General features: G+C 49.1%; 2 protein-coding genes and 1 long non-coding RNA gene across 6 annotated transcripts in view; 1 reads left to right on the forward strand and 2 right to left on the reverse strand.

Moving 5' to 3' along the window:
* The window catches only part of HHAT (hedgehog acyltransferase), a 190,419-nt gene extending 179,187 nt beyond the window's left edge, over nt 1-11,232 (reverse strand). Inside the window, exon 1 of the mRNA XM_040697385.1 lies at nt 9,321-11,232. The gene's annotated coding sequence lies outside the window, so the exon portion shown is untranslated. The remainder of the gene's footprint in view (nt 1-9,320) is intronic.
* Nucleotides 11,233-11,331: 99 nt separating this feature from the next.
* On the reverse strand, nt 11,332-18,725 carry SERTAD4 (SERTA domain containing 4). 4 transcript variants are annotated; one of them, XM_025148830.3, is made up of 4 exons: nt 18,339-18,725; nt 17,295-17,484; nt 16,903-17,018; nt 11,332-14,200 (listed from the first exon to the last, which is right to left on the reverse strand). In XM_025148830.3, the coding sequence occupies exons 2-4, from the start codon at nt 17,467-17,469 to the stop codon at nt 13,454-13,456; spliced, it is 1,038 nt and encodes a 345-aa protein (XP_025004598.2). In that variant the 5' UTR covers nt 17,470-17,484; nt 18,339-18,725; the 3' UTR covers nt 11,332-13,453. The 4 variants fall into 4 exon arrangements, with proteins under 4 accessions (XP_025004598.2, XP_015139347.2, XP_046795628.1 ...); XM_015283861.4 differs by lacking the exon at nt 18,339-18,725 and adding an exon at nt 17,652-17,808; XM_046939672.1 differs by lacking the exon at nt 17,295-17,484 and having other exon boundaries at nt 17,889-18,411.
* LOC121110157 lies at nt 18,139-24,870 on the forward strand. The gene is made up of 2 exons (XR_005858112.2): nt 18,139-19,024; nt 20,723-24,870. It is a non-coding gene; the product is annotated as an uncharacterized LOC121110157 (long non-coding RNA).
* The last annotated feature ends 111 nt before the right edge of the window (nt 24,871-24,981 follow it).

Raw genomic sequence — 24,981 nt, forward strand, 5'->3', positions numbered from 1 at the left:
AGAAAGGAAGGAAACATGCTGTTTTAATTCTTCTCATTTTTCACTAACCAAATATATTTTGATAGGCAATACATTAAACTAATTTTCCTCAAGTCAAGATAGCTTTGCCAGTGCCAGTAACTGGCAAGCAATCTCCCTCTCTTTATCTTGACCCACAAGCTTTTTTTCATCTTATGTTTTCCCCCTGACTCTGGGTGGGCATCTGGCAGCCAGCTGAGGTCAGCTCACCACAGTCACATGCTGGAGCAGCCACAGAAAGGAGAAAGGGCAAAAAGAAGAGTTATCCTGGCACTGTGGTCCAAGTCGGGAGCTCATGATGCTTCCTTATGAACTGAGCCATTATCTGAGGATTGCTCTGTACACAGAGCCCCATTTCAACACAAGCTCATCATGAGGTTGAATTTGTGGGTTGGGAAACTAGTTATTTACAAGGACAAGGCTATCCCTGCCTACCACCCAGAGATAGTGTTCTTAGGATAGAATCTTTCCTGAAGCAGTCCAGGGAAAGTTTGCTGAAAGGAGGGATCCTGCATGAAAGAAATGAGAGAAGGCACAGATCAGAAATTAGCAGCTTAACTGAAGGACTATGAAGAGTCCTAGTTGCTAGGAACACTAGTACAAAATGCTGGCCTGGGTTTTAGTTCATATCCTTTGCTAACCAGTGCACGTGGTGTTGGCAGATGCAGCACTACCATGTTGATATGCTGCCCTTTCTTCTTCAGGCTGCCTTACCCTGACTTCCCACTACATTGCCCAAGAGTGCCAGGCAAGCACATAACCAGCCCCTGCTTCCACATCTCAACGCAGCAGAAAATTTATTAATGCAAAAAGAAATGCAAAAAAGAGATCATCTCTGGACATAGCCCAGACAACATGTAACTTGCCATAACATAGCCCTGAAAGGCACTGCTAGCAAAACACCCTGGCATGTTACAGCATCCTCCCAGCTTGTACAAAAGCTGCTTTCTTGCTGATCTCAGTTTACTCTTATTTCCAGGCATAACTGAAGTGTGTTTTGTTTTTCTTTATGGATCACCTGGCCTCCCAGTAGATGTTCTGGGCCACCATTAAGGCTGGGTAAGGCAAAGCTCTAAAACTGTTTTCTCCTTTTTGCAGAGCTTTTTCTCTCACCTTTTATTAGCAGATCTGCAGAAGCTGCAGATACATGTACAGGTCCTTTCCTGAAGCAGTCCCCAAATAACCAACAGCTTCTTCTTTCTCCCAGACTACCCACAACAAGCCAGGGGCTGCAGAAGGCAGACAGTATCACCAGCATTGCCCCTGCTCCTCCAAGCCTCTCCTTGGTATCCCAAAAGCAACACTGGGTGGGAAAATGAACTCATATACAAAATTCACTTGCAAAACTCAATCGTGAAGTTTCTGGTTGGAAAAAAAAAGAAAAACAGACTCAGGATGACAGTCTTTGTAGACAAAACTACTTCCTCCCAGTTTCTCCAGCTTCACCTGCTTCCCATGCTTGACGCAGCAAAAAATCCCATAAGAAGCTCATCTATTCATACTCAGGAACTGCTCGTGTTACTAATGTGCATAATCTGGATGAAAAAGTCATTAAAACCTTAGTGCATTCCTGAATCCATATCCTGTCATATTCATTGTAGAAAGCATAGGAAAAAAGAATCAACTTTGATGCAAAAACTTGACTTATTTTATCCATGCATGCAGGGAGTATGGAATAATAAGTCTGCAAGGGAAGTCAGTTACCCAATTCATCAGGACCATCTGGTTCATGAAGCAAGAAAAAGGGAACTGTTAATAAAAACGTTCAGAAAGATGTGCTTAAAGTAAGGACTCTGCTTCTGTGGAACAAGGACTGGTTCTTAGGTATGGAAAAGCACCACTGGGAAGAAGGTTGGCTTAAGGGGAACCAAAGGAAGCGCAATGTGAAATTGGAAGTGAAATGAAGGAGAGAAATGGAAATATCTAATGAAAAACTACTTGTCCATGGATGGAGTCAGAGGAGAGAGACAGCAAAGTTCATGGAAATGTTAATTTGTGTCCCAGTTACAGCATATTTTTCCCCCTTCTGGCATCACCGCATCCTCCATTTTGCACACAACATCCAGCAATGAGCTCTTGATGAGGGAGAAAGCACCTGTGCTATTTGCTCAACTTTGCACCTGCTTCACAAGTGAAGAAGAGCAACAGGCCACAGCTCATGCAACAGCTCATCACTTGGGATCCCATCAGCCCAAAATCTTGGTGTTATTCTGTGACTATTCTTCAAGTTTACAACCAACAGGGTGATGTAGAAGTAACTGCAGAAGTAATTGCTGTGCGAGCCTACAACAGTGCCGGAGGGGTGCTAGCAGATCTGTAATCATCATTTACAGTGTCAGAAGCAAATTTCTGGATCACAGCTGCCTGTGCTGCCTCAATGCTTTGCAGCTGACAAACTGGAGGAAGCACTTGTGTAGCTCCAGGAAGGCAGCTTTATCACGCAGACGATATGGGCTCCCTTCTCGCCACCTCTGTCCTCATCGCACCTGAATCCCATCCTTGGTGCTTGTAGAGAAACCAGGGAGGATAGGGGAGGATGTGTGGGGAAAAACAGCATAGGAAAAAATAGCCTCCATTCATACTCTCCCATTCAAGATACCCAGTGCTATTTCTAATTGCTGATTACCGTCACTGCCCCGGAGAAAAGCAAAACAAAAAAGCTCTGATTCACTATCTATATCTCTTGGCAGAAGCTTCTACAGCAGCACAAGTCAGAAACAAATGAGCTGTATTTCAGCCTGCCCACTGCAGAGATACAAAAGCTGGACCTAGATTCAAATCTCTGCCTGCAAAATCACAGGTCCAAGCCTACTGCTGGCTTAATTTTGGATTAAAACTCCTAGACTTGTCCTTTTCTAAATAACAAAAAAATCCACTGGTTAGAGGCTTAACAAATGGTTTGAACCAGGATTTCACAATGAATACATGATGATTAACTGCAGGATCATAGAGATTAAAGGTGGGAAAGAGCTATGAGATCACTGCAGCCCTATGGCAGCTGCAGGATTGTTCTCCACGGTGTTTCTCCCTGTACCTTGTCCAGGCTAGTTGGAAGTGGCTCAAGCAAAGGCTCTCCCAGCTTCTTCCTGGAGGCTGTTCCACCCTCAAGCAGATCTTGCTGATATTTATTTGATATTTAATTTCATCTTGCTCTACACTATAGCCAAGAGTCATCTTAAATAGTCCTTTTTTTCCCCCATGGCTGTCTTCACATTGCTCACATCTATTTTTTCTGTTTGCTTTCATTTCCTGTGAGCAAGATCAGCAGAGAATAAATAGCACACTTCCCATGTATGCCATACCCTTTCCAACCTCCACAAAACCAGCCAAGCCTCACTCTGGACATATGACATTGACAGTTGTTGCTTTGACACACCATGTCATCTCCTGCTCCCCCTTTTGGCTCTTCATGAGGCATCAGAGTGACAGAGAGCAGGACCCGCCAATTAATGAGATGTAAAGACGCAAGAAAGGTTTGCTGGAGGTAATTGTCTGTGACAGCTTAGCATGACGGGAGATAGATGCACACTCGACACGAGGCCCCAGGATGGCTCCAGGTCAGCCCCTGCTCTGAGCTGGGTCTGTAGGGTTTCCTCCTCTCAACAGCACTGCAGCGTGGTTTTTGGCATCACGCGCTGCTCCGGTGCCACTGAGAGGCAGCCTGGTCCAACCATACTGCACAGAACAGCACGCTGCAACCAAATCCACAGGCTGAGGCCAGGAAAAATAAGTTCCTCTCTTCAAGTCATGTTAATGGAATATTTTATGCTGGACCAGGATCAGACATTGTAAGGTAGACATTGTCTAATACACAGAAGGATGTGGGATGAACACATGCCAGAGCGAACAGCCCTAATGACCCTTGCTTTAGAGAGCCCAGAGACAAGACAGAACACAGCCAGGACTCCAGGAAGCGACCCAGCAAATGCACGCACATGTGCATGTCCTCCAACGAGCTCACTCAGCCTCCCCAGCACACCAGGCACAGCCTACACACCCACAGGCAGCTGCCTTCTGAGGCAGTTCAGGTTCCCGTTCAGAGAAAACAGTGGCGTAGCAGCGATGCGGCTGCACACACGGTTTTCACTCTGAGAGCAATCACAAATGCGAGTGCCTGGCGTTGATCACAGCACTTCTGCATTTTCTAAATTCCCTGCTTACCGAAGAGTGAAATTAGACTCACGCTCACAACTTGCGGAGAGCAGCTCGAAGCAGGTAGCAGAGGGGATGGTGCACAGAGGATGAAAAAAAAAAAGACAATTGTGGTTGCAGAAAAATGTATTCCAGCAACACACATTGCTTTAGCAAAGTTCAGACTGGGAATTTGCATATGGAAATTATTTTTGAAGACACTCGTATTAACATCTTGAATTGCACTCTTAAGAGATTACAGCAGTTAGGGAGAGGTAAATGAGCTCTGTGAAAACAGGAGCGGCTCTAAGTGATCCCCCAAGGCAGGATCAGGGCATGCACCATGGCAGACCTCTTCCATACTCTGGTATTGGAAATTGAGAAATCTTGGAGGAGTTTCTCTTCTGCTTCAAAGCAGAGGGTCTGGCAGCAGCTCTTGCCCACCAATGTGTAATTTGAAAGATCTGAGTCAAAGCAATGTTGATGCAAAATTAAGAATACCAGTTGAGACTGTAGCTCAGCCACTACTGTTCCACCTCCAGTTTCCCATGTTCCAAGGCACTTCCTAAACAAGAGTGAAATGAGGATGATGGGCTGAGTACAGAAGAGGGCCACAAAGATGCTCAGGGGGCTGAAACACCTCTCCTGTGAAGAAAAATTGAGGGAATGGGGCTTGTTTAGCTCGGAGAAGAGAAGGCTGCGGGCAGACATCTTTGTGGCCTCCCAGTGCTTGAGGGGAGCTTATAAGCAGGAGAGGGACCACCAGGTCTGAGAGCGATAAGACAAGGAGGAATGGGTTTAAACTAAAAGAAGGGGAAATTTGGGTTAGATATTTGGAAGAAATTCTTTACTCAGAGGGCAGTGAAGCCCTGGCACAGCTACCCAGAGAAGCTGTGGCGCCCCATCCCTGCAGGTGCTCAAGGCCAGGTTGGATGGGGCCCTGGGCAGCTGAGCTGGAGGGAGCAGCCCTGCCCAAGGCTGGGGCTCCACAGGCTTTAATATCCCTTCCAACTCAACCATTCTGTGATTCTATGAAGTAGCAGAGCCCGTTTGCTCGTGCAAGTAGCACAATTTGTAAAAAAAAAAAAAAAAAAAAGACACTGGCCGTTATATATGGTTGATTCAGTTACATGGTACATATAGAGAGGGACAAACCATCTTCTGAAGCCACGGTTGAAACAGGCTCTGGCAATAGACCTGATGGTGCTTTCACAAAGCCCACAGTAAGCACCAGTACAGATGCTAGGAAAGATTTTTCATACGTAGGGTGAATTGCATTTGCTACGGCCAGAAGAGACTGCCTCAAAGTCCCTGTGCTGTGCACTGTGAGAACAGGATTGAAGTGCTGAGGGCTGACACAGCCCAGCACTCCCAAACCCGCGGGGAGCTCACCTGAGAGTCTTGCTTTTACAGCTCTTGCTTTTTAAATTTTCATCAGTGCCCCTGTGTGGTGTTTTATGTTGTCAGGCCACACAGAGGCATTTTCTGCTGTTAAGAAAAAACAATCTCTTTAAATAAGGTTTTGCTGTTGTTTTTTAATGAAATGAATGAATGTAAAGCATCACCTCCACAACACTCCCTGCCACCGAATCCATCAGCACCCTTTGTGCTTCCACGGCCGTATTCTCCTTATAAAAACAGTTCCACCTTCTCTGCTGCTATGCGAAAGGCTCAAACAAATGTCAGAAACTGACTGGCAGACGGCACAGGCAGCGCGCAGAACCCGGCTGTGAGGGGCTGTCAGGCACACAAAGTAAACAAAAGAACAGACCTATGCCATTTTTCCTCTCAAACCTCCTTCAACAGCAACTCTTATTTTAGACACCACTTATAAAGGAAGGTGTAACACACCAGCAATGGGGTTTTAAATGTAAAGAGTCTCATTAGTTTTGATAAATGTTTCTCTGATAACCTTATTATTACTATCAAAGGCATGAAGCCTAAACAATGTTGTGTTTTTAGTAATGGTGTGAGTTATGGCTCTGTAAAACTATACCACGGCCATTTCAGAACCACAGGATGTTACTGCAATGATGTTTCTGCCCGTTCACCTCTCCCACTCCCGCTAGCAGAAGCCCTGCAGCCTTTCTACCCATGCACAACCAGAACAGAGCAGCAGAATCTCCTGTGCTCTTTGCTCATCTCCCTACACCCCTCTCCTTGCTGAGGCTGTGCTGAATACAAACATCTGGGAGAAGCATATCCAGGTTTTGCAGAAGTAAACAGCACAGTGGATGAGAGCATACACAGCTCCCTGCCACAGTGCAGAGTGCCTGAAGGGCTGGCAGAGCTGGGATTTGCTCTCCCATCCTGCCAGGGACTCTCGATCTGAGGGAGGCAGGAGAGCTGCATTTGCAGGTTAGGTTTTAAATCCCTCTTTCTGACAACGAGATGCTGCAAGCGCATCTGACAGACATCTGACCCAGGGGAGGATCAGCTTTGAAAAACCTTCCCCGGGATATTTTCGCTTCCTTTTTTTCCTCTGCATTTCTCCAGCTCCTAGGGAGAGTAATTTTCATCAGCCAAAAACCAGGCAGAAGGGGAAGGAGGAGGGAGAGGTGCGTGGGCAGACGGGCCGCAGGTGGGTACGGCACAGGCAGGCAGCACAAAGCAGCTCATGAACCCACAGGTTTTGAAATTCTGCAGGCAGAGCAGGCAAGCTAGGAGGGAGAGCAGGGCTGCATGCCCAGGAGCATCCAAGGCAGGGCTTGTAACAACACCTCACACCATTAAAATGGGACAAGTCACCAACCTGCCCACAAGCGCATCAGGAAGACTTGACCCTGCATTCCCCAGGGCTGTCCCATTGGCCAGGGAGAGCTGCACTCCCCCCGCCACCATGCAGTGACCCAGTCCAGAGGAATGCACCTGCAGCATGGCTGCACCCAAACACTGAGATATTTGGGATAATTCATATTCTTTGCGCTTTAAAGCTGTGTACGGTCTATTTTTTTTTCATTTAGTGTTTGCCTGGTTCTACCTGGAAATCAGATGTATGCAACACGCAACCGAATGTGTCAAGGTATCTGAAGGCTCGAAATGCACAATGCAATACTATAATATAGCTCTTTGTTATGCTAATTATTCCTTCCCAGCTGCTCCTGCAATGAGTGCCAGGGCGACCTATCAAACGGGAACAAAACCTCCAGGCGAGCTCGCTGCTGCGAGGTCCCTTACCTCTGAGCCAGAGGGGCTGTGGCTGCCACTCCTCCAGCACCTACAAACAAAGCAGAGGTAGAACAAAACAATTCCATATCTCAGCTTCACTGCCACTGGGAGCGCAAACCGGGAATTAAAAAGTGATAGACTCCTGACAGTCAGGTTGCCTGGATTTATGCTTTCCCTCAGGTCCCTTTCCTCTCCATATATGTCTTCTCAGCACTTGAGTAAAGGGGAAGGAGGAGGCAGAGTGGGAAAGCACCCAGGCAAACCCCGAGGGCTCGGTCAAGATCCTTATTTTGGTACCCACTGGGATTTTCTGTGTGTGGGTGTCATATTGATGACATCCTGAAAATGCCGTAGTTGTATTATCTAAAATAAAATTAAGTTTACAAATGGTATTAGAAAAGTAAGGTTCGTGCATCTAAATTCAAAAGAACAACATGATTGCCTATTGGATTGCCTATCATTTATGTTGGTATTCAGTTGAAAGAGATCTGTCTTGTCCTTGTGTTAACAGAGCCTCAGAAGATATTTTATTGGTAGCACACAGAAATAATCAGAGGAAAGGAGCTTTGGCAGCCAGAGGGGGACTGCCAGCAACTCTAAAGACCACTGGGAACACAGGGCAAGTTCATTAGCTGGATGCCTTACTTGCACCAGTCACTAGTGAAGTACCTCAAAAGCTGATGTTACACCATCATCCTTAAGCCTCAGAATTAGCAAAAGAGGTGCTTTCAAGGAGTGGGTAAATTCATACCATAAAAATCCTCACCTCAGCCTGCACACACAATGAGGAAAATGATCTGACAGGAGCTTATGCCCTACTCGCAGTTGAAGATTTTCCTCGTGACTGATGACTATATGGGCTATTTTGAGGTTTATATACTGGAACAATTCTACAATGAAGGTACACTTTACAATTGCATTGACAGTACACATCTTACCTCTCACAGCAAATACAAAATGAAATTTGCCTCCATTACACTAATTACTCTGCTGGTAAACCAGAATCCAAGCTGTCAAGTAGAGGAAGGGGTCGAGGAAGGAACAAAGCACATTCAGCCTCCAAAGACTGAAAAATTATTCAAAACATATTTTCAGGATAACTATAATAGAAATTCAGAAATGTAGGTCATCTGGGTCATACTTGTTGAGACGCGCAGAAGATAGATTTGGGGAAAACACAATATTGAAAGTACATCACACTTAAATGGTAGCAACAAAATACAAGCACACCGTCTGATGATTTCTAATAGAAAGCCAACTGTGTTTCAAGCCAAAACCATGCAACCTCGCTCAGCCATACGGCTGAGAGGATGTGGCTGGTACACGGGGCCTGGCAACATGAGCGAGTATAGGAGATGTTGTCCCAAAAGAGCAATAGGTGGAGGCAAAGAAATTTACTAGGATTTTCGATGTTGACAGAAGAGAGAAAAAACTGCATTAGGAACACGAGGGGATGAGCAGAGGGTGGAAACGCCATTGAGAAGTGCAGTCACGCTTTCTGGATAAGCACAGCCCTGGTGGCTGCAGGCCAGGCTCTCAGGGAGCCCTGCTATCCTATCACCTCCTCCACAACTGCCTGAGCCTTCAGTTCTTTCAGAAGGCAGACAGCCCACAATATGGAACGATGAGCCTGGCAGACCATGCCAGAGGGAAAACACAACTGCAAGAGGTAGGAGTGAGAGGAGTGACCTTGATGTGACAGGCCATTTATCTCCCTTCTGCAGTCTTGGCATGACAGATTGGATGCTCCCTGCAGTAAATTGGACAATGATGCTGTACTAATTGAGAGGAATTGCTAGCCTTAGAAAATAAGTTGTTTTTCAAATTCAACATCTCACTGCTCTGTGGTTTAGTTGGGGTTTTCTTTTCTGTTTTGTTTCTGCTAAATGTGCCTGCTTCTGAGCACACACAGACCACGCCTGTGACTTCTCCTTGTGCCCCCTGCATTCCTCAGAAGGGGAACTCAAGCACAGACATTAAAAGAAGTTAAAGTACTTGCTTACCTGCCCTTCCAGTTCTATTCGGTGAGAAAGCTTCCCGTACTTCACAGCCTACACCACTTTTGCAAAGCAGAGGAGCTGAAACTCCACTTTCACCAGGGTTAGGCCTACTTCCTCCACCTGACTTAAAGGCTAGGGAAGGCAGCCATAGGCCAGCTGCAGCCCCAGGTGCAGCCATTTTTGCATGACTACAGCCCTGGTTTTTAACCCAGCCTTCCACACCTGACCACAGCTCCCTTTTGCAAAGCTTAGTGCAGAGTTCAATCTGGTCTCCCAGTTACAGCTGCTCCATGCTTTCTGTGGAAAAGGAGTGAAGGCCTCATGCTAAGGCCCTTGGCCCCAGGGCTGGTTGGCGTTGCTTTCACCACACAGACCTGGCCCTCCACTATACCTCACGTGGTCGGCCCTCAGCTGAGCAGGATTAGCTGCTGCGAAGGCACCAGGCACCCTGCCACAGCCGTGTTTACACTACAGCAAATGGACCTCACAGAGACAGTTTGCAAACACCACAAGACGAACTTTTGTAAACTCCCTCGGTTTAGTCATCTTTCCCCATCTGTTAGAGAAGTTAAAGTGAGATTGAAAAAACACAGGAAATTACTGTGTATTCCAGGCGGCTGCGGCAGAGCGGCTTGGCTGTGACATGGGATGCCTCACAGAGGGCTCCCATCTCCGCTGGGATCCACTCTGGCATGTCCCTGGCCGAGCTCTCCAGCCAGGATGAGCCCCATGGGTGCCTCACACAGCTGGGAAAAGCTGGAGCCATTGCTGAGAGCCCTGAGCATCTCCCTGAGGTGGGGGCAGCCCCCGCCTTCCAGGCTGCAGAGCAAGGGACATGCAGGGACAAAGGCCAGGTGTCTCTGAGTCACATTTGCTGAATAAAACTCCACGTGAAATCCTTTTCCCTAGCAATACGGTGCAATCCTTGCACCATTTCTTTGTTTCGTTTTCTGTATATTATGGAAGTACTGATGGAAGCAGGAATTAGCCTGCTGAACAGCACAGTGCTTTATAGTGCTACGCTCCAGGAGCAAAGTGTCTTAGGCAGGGAGTAAAATGATCGCCCTGGAGATAAGTTCTTGTCAAAGAGCTCTTCAGGCAGATAGACCGGTACCAAGCTCAGGATGATTCATTAATAGTAGTTATGCACAGACTGTATGGATGAAAGGTATTCACATCATCCTGGAAAAGAACGATTTCTTGTAAATCTGTGGTAGTAACTGTTCGTAGTATTGGAGCACGCAATGGGAAAAAGGCCTATCTATCTGATTTGCACTTTCCATGTGCCATAAATCAAAACAGAACTGAGCTACAAAATCCCTACTAGTCCAAGTCAGAAAGCCTGTCAAGAGCTGTTGCATTTCTGGCACTTGAACAGGGATGTTTTTCCAACTCTCTTTACTAACACAAGATACCTCTGACTCTTCTGAAGCAAACAGGGTAACTTAATGTGCTGAATGCAATGCAGCACATTTAGTATTTTTGTGAGACAGGGTCTGGAAAAGGCAGAAAGATTACCTAACTTTAGGCTGGCCTTCTGAAATGAGATATTTCATCCCTTACACAGCCTGATGACACTCAGTAGGACTGCCCAGAGATAAGATGAATTAATTTCTATGTGAGCCTGGAACTGAAGGAGCTATTACAGAGGCCAGTTCATGTCACTTCAGCTGGTGCAAATTCAACCCCAAAACTGCCACACCTTGTATGTGCTCTTGAAGACCAAGCCGCCCTTGGGGTCAAAAAGGTTTCAGCCCTCCACAAACCATTAGCCAATTTCTGCCTTGGGCAGTGTTTGGCAAAACACAGAGCAGCCTATTGCTTTCTTCAGCCTGTCCTAAAGGTCTCTAAGACCTGGTGATGCTGAGTTCCATCCTGGCCTCCACTAGAGGAGTGGGTGTCAACCACAGCGTAACCTCTTCAGCACTGGAGCAGTGCTCTGGTTGGATTAAATGGGATTTCCTTGGGCAAGTGAGGGGAGCAGGGGGAAAGGATCCAGTAGCCATTGGAGATGTAAAATTAAAATGAATTTTGGTCATTTTAATAAATATATATCAAGGAAATCTCACTTTACTACAACAACACATTAGTATACAAGCATCTAATATTTAAGCTTAAAACATCAAGTGTTTATCAAATATTGGAAAAGAGCAGACATTACTGGACTATCTGGGTATAACACAAGAAAAATCAGTTTTTTAAAAAAATTGGTCCTTGTGGACAAATGTCTAAATGATGATCCTACTCATACACTGTATGAATGAGATCTATATTTAATATTATTATTATTATTAATAAAAAAGCTTTTGTCTTGGAGAAATCAGGTGAGATTTAGACTTTCATTCTTCACAATGATGACCCTTACAAACTTGTCAGTTCCCACTCACGCAGCCAACACAAAGGTGGTAGCAGTGGTAACACAAAGGCTAGCACTGAGCTACGTCTTTGATGACTCCCTATGGTCACCTGGCTCGGGAGCACAAACCATTTTCCCTGTCACCACTGCACTCACTCATGAAAGCTGCCTAGACTGCAAATGTGACAGCGGGGTGTGCACGCTGTCCTAAAAAATCACAGCCCAGAGGTCTCTGCACTGAGGTGGATAGTGCCCTCTGGACATGAACCAAGAAAGGAAGACGCCACTTGGACGCACGATGCTGTGGGAACAGACAGCTATTATGAGCCTGCCGTGGCTTGGATGTGGCTATTTTGCTGAGCACATCCTGCCAGTTGTTATGGGGACTGTGGGAACTAATTAGTTTGGTAGATCTAGGACTCACAATGCTCAGTCCAACCCTGGTAATGTCTTCTGGGCATTTTCAACAGCACGGTTCTGCAAACAGTCTACCTAGGGATGACTAAATGTTGTCCTTAGCCATTGAAATCTCAGCTCATTTCTCCAAAATGTTCTTTTTTAAAATTAAAAGCCTTACATTCATTCAGATAAAATCATGTTTATCGCCACATTATTGACTAATTAACATTGTGCTTTCTGTTTTCTTTTGTTGACTTTTTTCAAATCAACAGCAAAAGTAATATAAAACTCCCGCATGCTTTTGCAATCTAAAAGAGAGAAATTATGCGAAACAGAATAAAGTATAAAACATGCCACTGGTTCATGAACTTCATTATACGAAGAGGGAAAAAAAAGAGCCCCAGCAACAGACAGTTGCCATAGAAACACTCAAGCATCGAATGCTTGTTTACAAGAGACATCTCTCTATTGTTTCTTAAATCCCTTCCTAAGGATGGCAAATCAAAAAGCAATTGAGCATCAAAAAGGAAGAACAGAGATGTTTGAATAGGAAGTTGAACTCAGTACTTCAAAGGTTAAAGGTTTCTAATAATGTCGATCCACCCTGTGCTTTTTTTTCTTCTGCTTAGGTTAAATCCCTGCTGTATCACTGATTTATACTTAATTTTCACGCTGGCAAAAATTAAGACAAAAAGTAAGGCACCAAAAAAAAACCTGCCCTGGAGAACAACAAGCCCCATTAGTTACTACAGCCGAGGTGACAACGCGCAAGTGCTTGAGTTGCATGTTGTGTTTCTGGTTAAGATCCCACAAACAGGTTATTTCCTTATGCTATGTCCCATTTTGTCAGTTGAACAAGACGCCCAATCCAGGAGTTCAGAAGTATCAGTACAACATGTAAGGACTGTTTACAACCCAGTCCCCGTAGCCAGTCCTTTGTCAGAGCAAACACTGAATCGAAGGGAGCACATCGCCCTTGCTGGTAGCATCAATTTCTTTACCAGACTTCTAATTCCTTCGTAAACATAATGGAGGTTCTTCTTAATTAATGGCAGACTTCTTGGGGGCGGCGATGTATACAACGATACGTTTTCCCCATCTGGCTGATTGGTATTCTCAGCAACAAAAGCTACACCATAGCTGCACAGACTACAGCGCTAAGTGGCAACGCAACTGTGTTCTTTATGAAGTCTCCACACTTATAAATAGCCCGCTGATGCAGATCGGAGCACCATGCTACGCAATCTGCTCCCCAGTCATTTAAAACTACGCATAACGTTTGTGGCGTGATTGTATCGTTTGTAGAAAACTATAAAAAATCCATTCAAAATAAAAATTTGATAGACAAGCGCGCATGCTTCGACGGAGCAAGAAAGATGCCTCATATTTTACTTCCTTTGCTGCAGCACATTTTATTACTTGGTAAAGATTCCTTTTTCCGCAAGGATTTTTTCCAAGATTCACTTACATCACTCTTGTCATTACACCCAGTCTCAAAATAGTCATAAAATTTGCCTTTACACTCAAAAGCATGAGTGCCTCTTACAGGTTCACAGTTTAGGGGCACGTCGTCTCGCTCAGGTTCGTCGCCACCCTTCTCGTCGGTGAATTTGGCCTTGTCCTGATTAGCATGAGGCCTGGCATTTGTGACAAATATTTCGCTTGCAGGTATCTGCTCATCACTCCTGTAAGAAGGGGCACTGCCAATGTCATAATCCACCTGCTGGGAACAGCTTGGCAACGAAATGGGGGATGAGGAGGAGGAGGGAGAGGAGGAAGAAGTATTTTCTGTGCTGGCGTTGACCGAGTAGGGAAGGTTCAAGTAGTGACTGCCGCACTCTTGATAGAAGCAGCATGTGTGGAGCTTCTCATACTCCTCCTTGGCCATCCGAAGACGCTTTCGGTAGGGGCAGTCCTGGGGCACGAACCACTCCTGCGGCGAGGCAGCCCCGAAGGAGCATGCGGAGAAGCACCAGTTGTTCTGCATGACGATTTCTCCATGAATTCGCTTCATTAAATTGTTGATGAGGACAGATCTCCGCAGGTAGACTTCAGGATCGTCAATGAACTTCAGCTTTTCCAAAGACATATAAAGAATATGGGCCCGTTCCTCAAACACCGAGATTGTCTGAAAATACAAAGGACAGAAGATACAGAACTGAAGTCAACCGGCTTTGTTCCAGGCAAGAGAAAGAAAATGAAGCAGGGTATTCACTCTGTGTCACTGCCTTTCTCCTTCTCCTCCTCAGGCAACTAAAACCAGCTTCCCATGCTGCACACCCATGTGGAACATGTTTTTTCTCAGCATCTGGGGTTAAAACAAAATTGTCATACTGTTTTGCTCTGGTGATGGGGGCTCTTTGATGTGAACGGACCCAGTCCCATCCCCCGTGGGGCTCCCACCGAGCCCTGAAGCCAGGCGCAGGTCCTTCCCACAGCCTCTTTGCAGCAAGGAGAGGCAAAGCTTTGCAGGATGTGGCCAGCAGTGAGTGCCAGAACATTTCACCCACCACCGGTGGAAGGGGCCCTTGGTGAGGAGGTCTCCATTTGCCAAGCCCTCGCTCGCCGCTCTCGCATATAGGAACACACATAGGGAGGCAGGGAGAAACCATCTCAAAGCACTGCAGCATCTGGAGAGCAGCTGTTGGCCCGCGCACGACACCGCGCACTCCATGGGACCGGTGGGAATGCGGGGAGGCAGGGACAAGGTCAGGAAACAAAAGAGAGGACGGGGATTTGCAGGGATCCTGGCCAGGAGCCCACAGATCGGTTCCCCCTGCCGCAGTCCCTCTGGGGCTCGCTTTCTCAGCGCTGGCAGCAGGAGCAGGTTACTGCCCTGGGGGGCCCCGCTCCACACTGCAGTCGCTGCCCCGGGAATCAAAACAGAGAGGGGGTAACACACGCTACTGTACGCAGCATTAACTAATTTTCATTTTTAGTAATAATTTGGTTTGTGTAGGAGGAGAGAAGCACAACACAAAGAGAGGCTGCTCTAAATCCCCCCCCATCTGTGGCTTGCTCATTCTTCCCTTTCCCACATGGTTACAGCATTTTTGCAGAGTGCAAGTCGTAGCTATGAGGACTGAAAGCGCTCAGAGCACAGCTGCTTTTCACATCCATTCAGCTCTCCCAGCCCTGCAGCTCTTTCCACAGCCTGGTCCTGTCTGCAGGGCTCAGAAGCAGCACAGTACCTCGTAAAAGCAAAAATTGGCCCTGTTTCCAAGCAAGTTTGCAGCTGAAGCTCTTCTTTGTTAGACAGTAATTTTCTAAATATTAAGCCTAGAGGTTAACATGCTGTAGTAGAATCACAGAACGGTAGAATCATTGAACTTGGAAGGGACCCTTAAAGGCCTTCGAGGCCAACTCCCCTGCACCGAACAGAGGCGCCTACAGCTCGATCAGATGCTCAGAGCCCCCCCGGCCTGACCTTGAGTGTCTCCAGGAATGAGACATCCACAGTCTCTCTGGGCAACCTGTGCCAGTGCCTCACCAGCCCGACTGTAAAAAATTCTTCCCTATATCTGATCTAAATCTCCCCACTTTTAGTTGGAAACCATTTCCCCTTGTCCTGCCACAGCAGGCCCTGCTGAAGAGTCTGTCCCCTTCTTTCTTACAGCCCCCCTTTAGATACTGAAAGGCTGCTCTCAGGTCTCCCCGGAGCCTTCTCTTCTCCAGGCTGAACAGTTCCAACTCTCAGCCTGTCTTCGTAGGGGTGGTTCCATCCCTTGGATCATATTTGTGGCTCTCCTTCAGGCGCGCTCCAACAGGTCCATGTCCAAGTGCTATTTCTTTATACTACCAGAAGTGGACAGGTAACCAACCATTCCTCTTCTTCACCACCATACAGAACCCAACAACCCACCCAAGAACAAAGCTGGCAGAACAGAGAGATCGGTGCAACACATGGGAGAGGGCGTCTTTTGACACCCTCCATGCTTGGTGCACATCACCCCGGAAGCAGACCAAGTGCTCTGCTCCACCTCCCTGCTGAAGGCTCATTCCCAGCCAGTGCTATCTGTAGCTGGAAATTCCTTCGGCTGCCCTGAGGCATGTGGGAAGCAGCACCCGTACCTCCTCAGCATGGGGCCCAAACAGGCCCTGCACGCTGTCCTGGCAGGCACTGGGCAATGCAGGACCCGCTCCGCTCAGGTTGCCTCCGGGATGCAGCAGAGGTGCTGGAAAAGCTTTAGGCGCACGGCCGCACTGAGGTACTTCGGGTGCAGGGCCTCGGGGTGCCCCAAGGCCTGCGCTGTCCCCAGGCACCCCACCCCTGTGCTCTGCTCCTCACCGACACCAGCACAAAGCCTCCCACCAAAAAAGCCTGATTTCAGTTTTAGCTACTCACTGGCCTGGGAAGTGTTTGCCGTAATCCCTCCCTTGACGGCTTTTGTTAAAAAAATAAATACTCTTTCCCTTACTAATCTGTTCTTTCGGAGTTACTGGCTTCTTAATAAACAGGATTAACCGTGCAAGGCGCGGTGCTGCCTGCCGAGCCCTCTGCTCCTCCACAGCCCACAGGGAACCTGCTGCGTCCTCCCCAGGGGGAGGTGTGGGACGCACAGGGAAGCGGGGCCCTATTTGCTCCGTTCCTCAAGTCTGGCGTTCCAGCCCTACTTCTGTAAGCGCGGGATGAACTACCCAGGAACAAAAGAATCCGGGGGAAAAAGTTAGCTGGGCGTTTAGGCTCAGACGGCTGCCTTCGCCGCCCGGGCAGCGCGACGCCCGCAGCACGGGGCACGCAGTGAGCGCCGGCCGCCCGCCTGCGCGCAGGCTGCGGGAGCGCCCCAGCCCGGTGCGCGGGGTAAAAATAGCGGCTCTCGGGAAACGTACTTTGTGCGCGCAGCTGCTGAGCGGCGGGTGAAAATCCTCTTCTTCCACATATTTCCTTTTAAAGTATGCGATCTTGGATGCCGCTGCAGGATTTGAAATTCCCCTGTAATGCGATCCTGCGGGCAATAAATCAGACACGACAAATGACATGCGGTTTGCCGGAGGTTCTCCAAACAAAACACTTTCCGTTTCCCCTCTCGCCGCGGCCCCGCCACGTCTCCCCGCAGCAGCGCGCACCGGACGCGGCGCTCCGCCCGCCCGCCCCGCGGACCCCGCGCGTCCCGCGGCCTCTCCCCGCCCTCGGGGCGACTCGCGGCCCCACTCCGGCCCGGCCGCACCTGCGCGGGGCCGCCCCGCTCCCTGCCGCCCGCTGCCCGCCCGGCGGCGCCTACCTGCGGCGGGGGGACCGGCGGCGACCGGAGCGGGGCCGGGGCCGGGGCCGGGGGCGGCGGGGCCGGGGCGGCCGCAGGCGGGCGGCTCCCAGAGGGCGCGGTAGGCGGCGAGGTCGGCGGTTCCCTCGGCGGCGCTAGGGCGGCCCAGCCGCTGCATGGGCAGCACCAGGGTCATGGCGGGCGCCGGCTCCTGCAAGGAAGCAGCGCGGTGAGCGCCCCGGCACCCCCTCCTCCTGGCCGCCCCGACCCCGCGGGCAGGCGCCTACCGGCGGACGTCAGACAGACGCACGCCCCGAGCCCCCTCCCGCCGCCCCCGGCCCCGCTCCGCCGCCCCCGCCCGGCCCCGGCGGCGCTCACCCGGCGGCGCGGACCCGCTCAGTCGCTGCCCATCCTCCGCCGCTGCGGCTGGCACGGCGCGCCGGCACCGACGGGCGCGGGTCTGGTGCGCGTGTTGTGGCGTGCGGGAGGGCGCGGAGCGGCGGGGATCGCGTTTCTTTCTTCCTCTCTCTCTCCCTCCCTCTCTTCCTTCCCTCCCTTCTTCCCTCCCTCCCTCCCTCTCTCTCTCCCTCCCTCCCAGCGGAGAGGAGCACAGACTCCGGCAGTTGTTTCCACTCGCCCCGCTCGGGCCGCGCTGGCTCTGCCTCCAGGCAAAACACAGGCACCAAATTGGCTGCGGCTCTGCGCCGCCGCTGGCGGCCCCGGGGGGGCGGCCGGGGCGGGGCGGGGCGGGGGCGGCTGCGGAGCGAACTTCGCGCGGGGCCGACGGCTGAGCGCGGCCGCGGAACAATGAGCCGGGCGCGGCCCTTCCCCTCCTCCTTCTCCTCCTCCTCTTCCTCCTCCTCTCGGCCCCCCGCGGCGGGACGGGGCCGCGCAGGTGGCAGCGCCCCGCGGGCGGCTCCGCGGAACGCCCCGCGGCGGGAGGGGGGAACGCAGCGTCGGCATCTGCCGCCATCGGGCCGTGCCCGGGCAAAGAACCGCGGACGCGGGGATGGGGAGCCCGTGGGCAGCTCCGGTAGCGCAACGCGGGCCACGCACCCCTCGCACCTTCTGTTCCCAGTGGAGTGCTGACACGAGGAGCGCTGGCTGAGTACGCTGGCTGAAAGCAGGGCCGAGAGAGCTGCTGAGAGCCGCCGAGCGGTCGCGTGTTTCTTGTTCCTAAGGGTTCTGCTGCCTTTAGAAGCACCCGTGGGCTCCTCTCCTCAGTCTGCGGCGAGGAGCTGCCCACAGGGAGACACTGAAACCCAGCACTCGCCGTCTAGGAATGAGGGCTGGGGGCAGCTCGTTGCTGCGCCAGGGAGAGGTCAGGATCCCTCCTCTCGATGGGTTCAGCGTCCCTTTGTGGGATTGTTTTATGAGAACGAAATCGGGGTCAAGAATTTTGGCTGTGCCTTCTCTTACATGTCTCATCGCCAATGGGCGCTTCTCTGCTTCAGCAGACACACGGGAGGGAAGGAAGGAAGGAAGGAAGGAAGGAAGGAAGGAAGTGTTGGGACGCCTTTTGCACAGCGCTGCTGATTTGTCTTGAAGAAGAGGCTGCTCTGGACAGCCTGGAGAGCAGCCGGGCTGCTTCTGCTGTGCGCAGCAGGGACCGAGGCGGGGCAGCCACCTCCCGCTGACAGCTGCCTGCCGTGCGCATTTGCCGTGCGCTCAGATGGAACAGAAACAAGGCATAAAGAACAGAGCTTCCCAAGGAGGAAAAAAATATAACGCCCAAATCCCAAAGCGAGCTGGTAAGTTTCTGCATGCTCTGCAAAGCCACTCGGCTACAAAATGAGCCCCGTTTTGTAGCCAAGGAGTTGCACGTAGGCAGAGCAGCAGCCTTCCAAAGGGCTCCGTGTGCCCACTGGGCTTCCAGAAGTGCCAGTATCCGGCTGCTGTGGCCGTGTGGGGAGGTCAGAGCCGGCGTCAGGGTGATGCTGGGCCGGAGGCTGAACTCCCTGTTCCTTTCTGAGTGCTTCACCCAAAGCGCATGGGGATCAGGGCTGCAAGCAGAGCTAGAGCCCATCGTGCCCCCATCAAACCATCCCGTTTGGGTCACGTTATTGTAGGCAGTGGAGGCACTCCATTCCATATCCTATTCAATTCAGTGAGACTGTGCAGAACAGCACACGCATTGTTCCACTGCCATTAACACCACTGGAGATAAAGGATGAAAGATTCACAGTGGTGCATACAATGCATTCGCCACACAAAATCACAGTGAAAGGCCAACACTTGGGCCTTTATCCCATTCTGGAAAGCCATTTGGGAGCCCCGCATAGCTGCGGCAGCACGGTGAGCTCCCACTGCCACCACCACCGGTGCCATTCTGTCACACCAAGGCACCACAGCAGCTCCAAGGTTGAAGTGTCCAACTTCACAGTGCACGGCTTCACAAGCACGCAACTGCACAGTGGGACTACTCCCAGTCACTGCTCTACTCCATTCGCTGGGGTGTTCCTCTGCAGCCATTGTGATGTTAATGAGAGAGCTGTAATGATGCCATTCACATATAACAAGCCCGATGGGATGGTAGTGAAAAGGGCTTTTTATGCACATCCAGAATGCTTCTAGGAAAAAAAAAAAAAAAAAAAACCAAAAAAACCCAACAAATATGAAATGCCTGTTAGGGTGATACTGCGGGTCTGATGGGATCAAGGATGGGGAATGGACGTGGGATGACTGCTCCTGTCCTGAGGAGAGAGGAGAGGCTCTGACTGCAGCAGTGGATGGGAGGAGGATGTTGGGGGTGCGTGGCCCAGCCGGTCAGCGTGCCTTGGTGTGCCAGAAGTTCAAGGAGGAAGTCACAGGACTGGGAGATTAAAGGGCCTGGATTAAAATGCTCGTTGTCCATGTGGGTACACGTGGAGTCACAGCAGTGCTGTGAATGAAGCTGTGGGGTCAGGGACTCACAGTGTATCAGGGTGGCCTAATCACCAGCGAGCAGAAGCAGAGAGCCAGAGGTGATCTCTGCATCAGGGCTCTGACTGCAAGGACCAGCACTGTGGTGGGTGGGAAAGCACCTGGAACATCCAGCTTATGGGTCATGCTGGATTTGAGCTGGCGGAACAGCATCTGGGCACCAGCAGGGGTAGTGCCACTCCTCAGCCCCCCGAGGTACAGATGAGCTACGGACCGGTGCCAGCCCCAGCATTCTTCCCTGCACTTCTTGGCCCTCACCCCAGGGCAGCTCAAGGAATCCACTGGGTTTTATTTTTTTCTTCAGGGGCAGGACTTACTGCTCAGTTGAAAGGGAATTCAGTTGACATCAGGAGCAGTGCCAAGATACGGCCTTCCCATGAAAGTGTTTTGAAAGTGTCTTCAATTTCTTCCATCCCGATTTCAATGATGCGAGCCCAGATGCTCTGGTGTCTCTTTCTCAAGACGGAATTCCAAGCAAATAGGAACATTCCTAACTCCCACATGTTTTTTTCTTTTAATTCTTATAGGTTGAATTCTAGGCAGCCTGATGTAGCCGTGGTGTTCCTGTTCATTGCAGGGGAGTTGGACTAGATGGCCTTCAGAGGTCCCTTCCAACTCTATGGATTCTACGATTCTTCCCATACGAATGTTTCGGAGTCTCTTGGCCCCAGTTTGTCGAGGTTCCCCAATTTTCTTAGCAAGCGCATTTTCAGAGAAAACCTGAAAACAAATCTTCTTGACTTCTTAACAGTTGTGTTTCCTTTGTTTCTGGTTTCCATAGGTGTACTGATAGAAAGAGCTTTCCTTTTTTATGAGGGCTGCTCCAAAAGTAATGCCTTCTATCTTATAATGTTGGCCCACAGTGTCAGAGGCAGATACTGGTGGTGTGGCAGTAGAGGTTGAACCTTCCCCCCAAATATTCCACTCGGTTTGCAGAGCACTTCAGCATGCTGGTGGTGAGTGTTGCTCCTGCTGCTGTAGTGACAGCCCCTCTGCTGGGTTACCTTTGGGACAGGTAGGCTCTGCACAGGGGCTGGGTGCAGTTATGATGCCTGGAGGTGGAGAGAAGAGGAGCTGACAGCTTCAGGCCGGGCTGAGGCAGCAGAGCTCAATGTTATACACGGGGGCTTCTCCAGCCCCAGAGCAGCTTTCCTTCTTTCAGAGAGGTGTCAAATACGGCTGCCTTCTGGCAACACAAATTGGGTGTCTATGGAGTTTAATTGTATCGTGTTCTTTACTCTCTGTCTGCTGAAGAAGGTAAACAGCACAAACAAGAAGTGTTCGGAAACAAAGAGCAAGCTGTCTGCCGCTCAGCCCGCGCTGCTTTCCATGAAGAATGAGTGCTATTATTATTCTTTTACAAGTTTCCTTCTAAGGGAAATAAACACCAAAGGTAGGATTCCAAGGAAATGACTCACAAATATTGGCAGTGGGCTCTGAAAATTGGATCCAGTCTTTGCAGAAGCCCTTAGCAGAACGCTAACCCCTCTCATTGCAAAATAAACTCCCATCCATGCCACACAGCAGCTCTGATGTGTGTGTGAAGGGTGGATGGGGATGCCACGGCCCTTTTTTTTTTTTTTTTTTTTACTTTTTCCCAATCCCCTGACATTGCATGGGATGTAGCGTCCAGTATCTGTGCTCAGCCACCAAGCTGCCCTCCCAGGTGTGCAAAGGTAACCACACACTGCGCCTCACATTGTAGTTCTTAATCAGGGACCCCAGGAACCAGGAAAGCAGGCACTAAAGGATCAGACAGCTGAGCAGAGGCAGCCTGGCTGCAATACCATCTGCAAACAGAACCGTCTACTTAGCATATTTATTTCTCAGCTGTTTAAGATTTTGAATCATAAATGCATTCTCCGCATCCCTTGTAATGCACACGTTCAAAGGCTTCAGTGCTCTCTCATGTTACTTTTGGGGTTTTGTTTGTTTGTTTTGTTTTTGGCAATGTAAATCTGGGTAGACGAGCAACGAAAATTGCGTCTCTCACACGGAATTCCTTTGCAGCTCAGTTCTGCTTAGACAGAGCCTTCAGATTAAAGAAGATTAAAGATCATTACCTTTGCAAACTCCTATTTAATCACTCCAAACTGAGATGAAGCAAACGGGGACTCTGGCATGGAGTCAGACTTTTTCAGACAGTACAGCAGCACAGCGGGACCGTGCAGATTCCGTACTTCTCTATGCATTGCCACAATTACCATCATCTTTCCTGCTTTGTGATACACTTGTAGAGATATTATCCCTGCAGTCTGTGGGCCATCCACGGAGTTCACTGAGTCCCTGACTTTGGCCTCCATCTGTCATAAGTGTCTTTCAGGGCAAGCAGGATGATGCACGGTGTTGGATTGTTGTACACTGAATCCAATTCTGGTTCTATCAGAATTCATTCTTCTTTAACCAAGGTAATTCTTACTGTAATGCCATTGATAAGGTATATAACAAACATAGAAATGATAACACGTAATATTATATAGCAGCTAATACCATACAACTCAAATTATTGACTGTTTTCACGCAATATCAAAATATTGGCAAATAGAGGCCCGGTCAATCCAAAGGGAAACAAACCCACAGGGATACAGCACTGAGAGGCATCAGTCCAATCCGGGCACAGCCAGGACTGGGGCCAAGCTCCTATTGCAGGCCTGGGAGAGGTCTGGACAAGGCCACTGGGGATCACTCTGAGCTGGAAGGGTCATTGGCTGTTGATAACTGGCTCACACAGTTCATTATTAAAAGCTGGGGAAACGCACCACACATGTATTTAATAAATCAGTCTCTACAGGGTACATCATCTTAAAAAAGAAATCCCAACAGCTAGAAGTCTGGATGCTGAGGAATATACCATTCGATTACAAAGTAAATTATATGAGCCTTCTGTGTGTGGTTGTGCTCTCGAAAAGCATCAGTGGCTTCTTACAGCTCTATGGCAATGGGAGAGCAATTTCCTCGCTTAGGGAAGCACAGTAAATCAGAAGTAAAAGGTTCTTAAAAAAAATAACTAGGTGGCAATTCATAATCCGAGGGGAGGAAAATGGGTTAAAAAAAGGTAGAGCACAACCAACGACTGAGAACTAAATTGGTAGGAGAAATGGTTCTGGGAGCCAGAGTGGGTCGCAGTATGTCAAACTGTAGGCTGCATTTGTTGTCTGAAATTATTCCAAAAGCAGAATTATTCCAAGAGCGAAGGATAAATATCCTTGAATAATCCAAACCAAAAATGAAATATAAATCAGGAGTATGACTTTGCTGGATTCCAGGTCTGTGTCATCTTGAAAGAATCAACCACTTGCCCAGGTTCTGCTCCCTGTACGCAGGGAAGGCACTGGGGAATTTCAGGAGTCAGGCTGGGCACTAAAGCTAATTTTCTTACTCAGTTTCTATAGTGTATATGCTTTTAAATAGTTGTGTTTTTTTTCTCCCCGGGTCTGATCCAGGCAATACAGAACATCTGTTTGTTTCAAAGCATACCTGCATGAAGGAAGTAATCAGTAAAGCCCAAGATGACGTATCTAAATGTGAGTGCAGATTGCAGACCTGGGTTCTGTTCCCCGGGTACCAGGCAGCAGAAGCAGGTTTACCTGTGCCGCCTGGGCAGCTCTGCACACAGGTGTGAGCACTGCAGCCCCATCCGTGTGCCAGGAGGTACACATCCACCATTTTGCAAATTATTCTGCAAAAGATCTGTGAGATTAAAAAAAAAAAAAAAAAAAAAAAGGATGAAAAACCCAACAGATTTGAATTCAATGTAGTTCAGTTCAGTTCAGTTTCATTAAGGGCTTTTCACTTGCTCAGCAGCTGTTTCTTGGCCTTCACATGAGGGTTAATACGTGAGGCAGCTACTCCTCCTACAGGTCAGCCACATTGAGGTCATGGTTGTGCAGAAAATGCTCCTGGTGTTTTGGGGGTGTGTTTTTCAGTGCCCAGCCAGGTTATAGGCAGCCTGGTGTATTCCTAGAGAGAATCGAGCATTTGCTGCTTCCCCATTGCAGAAGAGATGAAACCATGATCACAATTGTTTGCATTCAGTAACAATCCCATAAAACATTTTATAAGAGATGGCTCTTTAACCTCAAGGCTTTGGCCGAATTCCAGCTCAGAAACTATCTTCCTACAAGTTCTCCCATTAAACTAGAAGCGATGTATTTGTCTCCTCCTTTGAACTGCTCTCAGCAGTGGCCTGAGCTGCTCAGAGCTCTGTAGGCTTCAGCATCACACCGGCTCCGGTCAGGGATGGCGTAAGGCCATCCATGCACCCACTGGGCACAGGGCTACCTACCCAGGTAGTGCTTGTGAAGTGCTTCAATACACAATTACGAAAGGAACCATTCGAGTGAAAAACATAACTCCACCTTGTGTCCGGAGAAGAAACCAGGTCGGGTTATGCACAGTGACCTGCCGAGAAATCCATTGACAAAGAGCATCACCGGGGACAAGCAAAGGCTGAAGGTCTGAGTACATACCACTGCTCTGTGTTCACAGTTTCAAGATCCACACTCACATGAAGACAACCTTTCCATCTTCAGTGCAAGGCAGAAACATTTGTCTCACGATGGTTATATGGACTGTGAATTTGTTGAATTGTTTTACAGCTTTTGTTCTGAGTGCAGCATTTTCCAGGGATGTTTAATTTGGATTGCCCAGAATGACAATGAACAGTTTAAGTGTATTCTGGTCTTCAGGCTCTCGATGTAATAGATGTTATGCGGCACGTCTACCTTTTGAGAAAGCTTTCAGCGAGACGTTAAGCATAATTAGAGAGGGTGGGATGGGCGCTAAG

Source organism: Gallus gallus, chromosome 3 (assembly GCF_016699485.2).
Source record: "Gallus gallus isolate bGalGal1 chromosome 3, bGalGal1.mat.broiler.GRCg7b, whole genome shotgun sequence".
NCBI lineage: Eukaryota > Metazoa > Chordata > Aves > Galliformes > Phasianidae > Gallus > Gallus gallus.

What these genes read in the sequence shown, in the direction of transcription:
- SERTAD4 (XM_040697387.2), bottom strand. Translation starts at nt 18,246, where the DNA reads ATGGCGGCAGATGCCGACGCTGCGTTCCCCCCTCCCGCCGCGGGGCGT. An exon ending in GAGCGGGTCCGCGCCGCCGG is followed by an intron (nt 17,019 to 17,651) that starts GTGAGCGCCGCC and finishes TATTGCCCGCAG; the next exon opens with GATCGCATTACAGGGGAATT. An exon ending in TCAGCAGCTGCGCGCACAAA is followed by an intron (nt 14,201 to 16,902) that starts GTACGTTTCCCG and finishes TTGTATTTTCAG; the next exon opens with ACAATCTCGGTGTTTGAGGA.